This window comes from Rhagoletis pomonella, unplaced genomic scaffold (genome assembly GCF_013731165.1).
Source record: "Rhagoletis pomonella isolate Grant_MI unplaced genomic scaffold, Rhpom_1.0 Rhpom_scaffold_00013, whole genome shotgun sequence".
In the NCBI taxonomy this organism is placed as follows: Eukaryota; Metazoa; Arthropoda; class Insecta; order Diptera; family Tephritidae; genus Rhagoletis; species Rhagoletis pomonella.
Window position 1 is genome coordinate 10,564,392 of NW_023458567.1, and position 2,828 is coordinate 10,567,219.

Sequence of the window (2,828 nt, forward strand, 5' to 3'; positions counted from 1 at the left end):
CTCTTTCAATAAAGTTTAACGTTACCGCTATTATTATGCCATTGCGATCATCATTTCGCTACCATTATCGATATATGTACTTGTTTACGATATTTTTAGCGATTCCGTTATCGTATGAGTCTTCGATAAATATCTTTAAACGATAACAGCTGTTCCAAGGTCAATAATTTCAATTACCTCCATTTTTTCGATATAACGAATGTAAGCAACTTGAGCTCTCAACTATTTAAATCATATTTCACTATCTCACCTTTTTGAAATTCGCAACAATATAATCAATTATTCGTGACTCCAATGGTTTACATTTTATATCAGCTTCGAGTGAAATCAGCTTGCGGAGCAAAAAATCGTTTAGATGATCCATCAAATAGTCAACGCAAACATCGATAACGCCATCCAAACGTAACGTTACAGCACCTCTGATCATACGCTCTGCATTACCCGCCGTTATATCCGTTTGCCCGTTGTAGCAATAAACAACCAATTGTTCAAAAGTATCGCTATCAACATCTGTTATAGTCATTGACTGACAACTGGGTTCTGTGCGGTCGAAGAGGTCCAACAGCGTGGGACTAGCCGCGGCGAGAATCAGGCGATGTGCAGTAAAACTGCATTCATAAATAGGTTGAAGAGAAGAGAGCAAATTGAGGTGGAGATGTTAGCAGGGAACGAAAAAAATAGCATGAGAAATAAAAAAATTAATATTTTCTAAATACATATATAAAAAATAAATAAATTGAAATAAAATAAAAACTAAATAGAATGAAACGAAATAAAAATATACTGAATAAGAAAAGTAAACAGTACAAAGTAAAATAAAATAAAGTAAAATATAATATTTTAAAATAAAAGAATGAAATAATAAACTCAATTACAAAAAAAATCAAAAAATTAAATTAAATTTAATAAATAAAATTTCATTGAAATAAAATGTCCAAAAAATAATAATAAATAACTAACTAAATCAAAAAGATTCATTGAACTAATGAAATTAAAATCAGAAATCAAAATAAATTAGAACCAAATATAATTAAATGAAATAAAAAAGAAAGTTTGAAAAAAAATAGTATAAAGTAAAATAAAATAAAATAAATTAATTTCAAATAAAAAAAGAATAAAGTAATAACCTAAATTGCAAAAAAAAATAAGAAAATTAAATTACATGAAATAAATAAAATTTCATTAAAATAGAATATCTAAATACAATAATAAATAATAAAAACTAAATTTAAAATAAAAAATTCAATAAAGTAAATAAATGAAGTTTAATTAAAATTAATTATTCATGTCAAAAAAATATATCGGCATATTCATATTCAAAATAAAGTCAACACTAAAGTTAGTTTCAGTTTTTTGACATAATTTTCTATGGAATTTCTGTTAAAAAATCTGCAACTAATTTCAGTGTCGACTTTATTTCGAATATGAATACGCCCCATATATATTAAAAATGAGATATTAAAAATAATATTAAAAAATAAATAAAGAAATATTACATTAAAATAAATGAAATACAATAAAATAAAATAAAAACAAAAAAGAATTAAAGTCAAAAATCAGAATAAAAAAGAATAAAATAAAATGAAATTAACTACAAAAAGTAAATTGAATAAAAAATAGTATAAAGTAAAATAAAATAGAATACATTACTTTAAAATAAAAGTAGAATAGAATAATAATCTAAGTTACCCAAACATTAAAAAATTAAAAAAAAATAATATGAATAAAGTATTATTAAAATTAAAAAAAAAACTAAAATATCCAAAAAATAATAAACTAAATAACAAAAAAAAAGAAAAACTACATTAAAGTTTGATTAAAATCAGAAACAAAAATTTTTTTAAAGTATTTCAAAAATAAAATTGCTAAAGTAATATAAAAAATTAAATAAATTTCTATAAAAAAATACAAATAAAACAAAAACAAAATTAAAAATAAAATAAAATAAAATAATAAGGATATTCATCTAAATGCCGCGTAACCCCGTAAACCTTGTAAATAAACCGCTTTTCAATACAAAATAAAGAAAGTTTACAAGGTTTACGTTGTTACGAGGGACTTATGTATGTACGCGTCTAGCATGAAATAAAAAATTACAAAATTAAATTAAAAAAATTTAAACTCACGCATAATTTGTATTAGGAAATTCAAATAATATATCTGTAAATTTCTGTTCATTATACAGTTTATACACTTGCTGCATAACTTTCCCGTTGTGCTGGAGATCAGAATTTTTACCAATTACTGGCGCTATTTTTAGCTTAGAGAGTTGTTGATTTCCTATCTTTGAAGCAAAAGGATTGACTGCGCTTCGCTCGAGTGAAAAATTCCTTTTATAGAATTTTGTATTTTCCTATTTACATAGGTACATTAGGCCGTACCACCTTACAAGCAAACAAAAGAAATAATCGCCGTAAACCTCTAAGTCTAAAGTATTTTTGCAACAGAATTTCGAACACAAAATTTTTTTTCTCAAAAATTTGTCGGGCGACACCTGTATATGTACATATTTACATACATACATATATTCGGTAATATCTTCTTTTTTTTAATAGTTCTACTGGAATAATGAAAATAATTCCTTTGCAAAAATTTTGCGATTTTTTGTGGGTTTTAATATACTGACATTACAGTGGTACTTGAGGTTAATGACCTTTGAAAAAAAAAAAAATATTTCCTCAAGACAAAAACATCCCGTAAATGCCAAGGATATGATGAAAACTGTAAAAGGGCAAAAAAATCGAAATTGCCTTACAAAAATACTTTACACGAACTTTATTTCCGGTACGGCCTAATGTATGTACATTATGCATGAATATGTGTGTGAG

At 24.8% G+C, this 2,828-nt stretch overlaps 1 protein-coding gene across 1 annotated transcript; it reads right to left on the minus strand.

Annotated features, from left to right (window-relative positions):
* Positions 1 to 223: 223 nt before the first annotated feature.
* LOC118748229 (kelch repeat and BTB domain-containing protein 6-like) lies at positions 224 to 2,286 on the minus strand. Its single transcript, XM_036482604.1, has 2 exons — positions 2,127 to 2,286; positions 224 to 608 (listed from the first exon to the last, which is right to left on the minus strand). Exons 1-2 carry the CDS (start codon positions 2,201 to 2,203, stop codon positions 242 to 244), a joined length of 444 nt encoding a protein of 147 aa, XP_036338497.1. The 5' UTR covers positions 2,204 to 2,286; the 3' UTR covers positions 224 to 241.
* Positions 2,287 to 2,828: the final 542 nt, after the last annotated feature.

Bases quoted from the DNA above. Each gene is read 5' to 3' on its own strand.
- LOC118748229 (XM_036482604.1), bottom strand. From the start codon at position 2,203: ATGCAGCAAGTGTATAAACTGTATAATGAACAGAAATTTACAGATATA. The intron at 609-2,126 runs GTGAGTTTAAAT...TTATGAATGCAG, and splicing joins TTTCCTAATACAAATTATGC to TTTTACTGCACATCGCCTGA.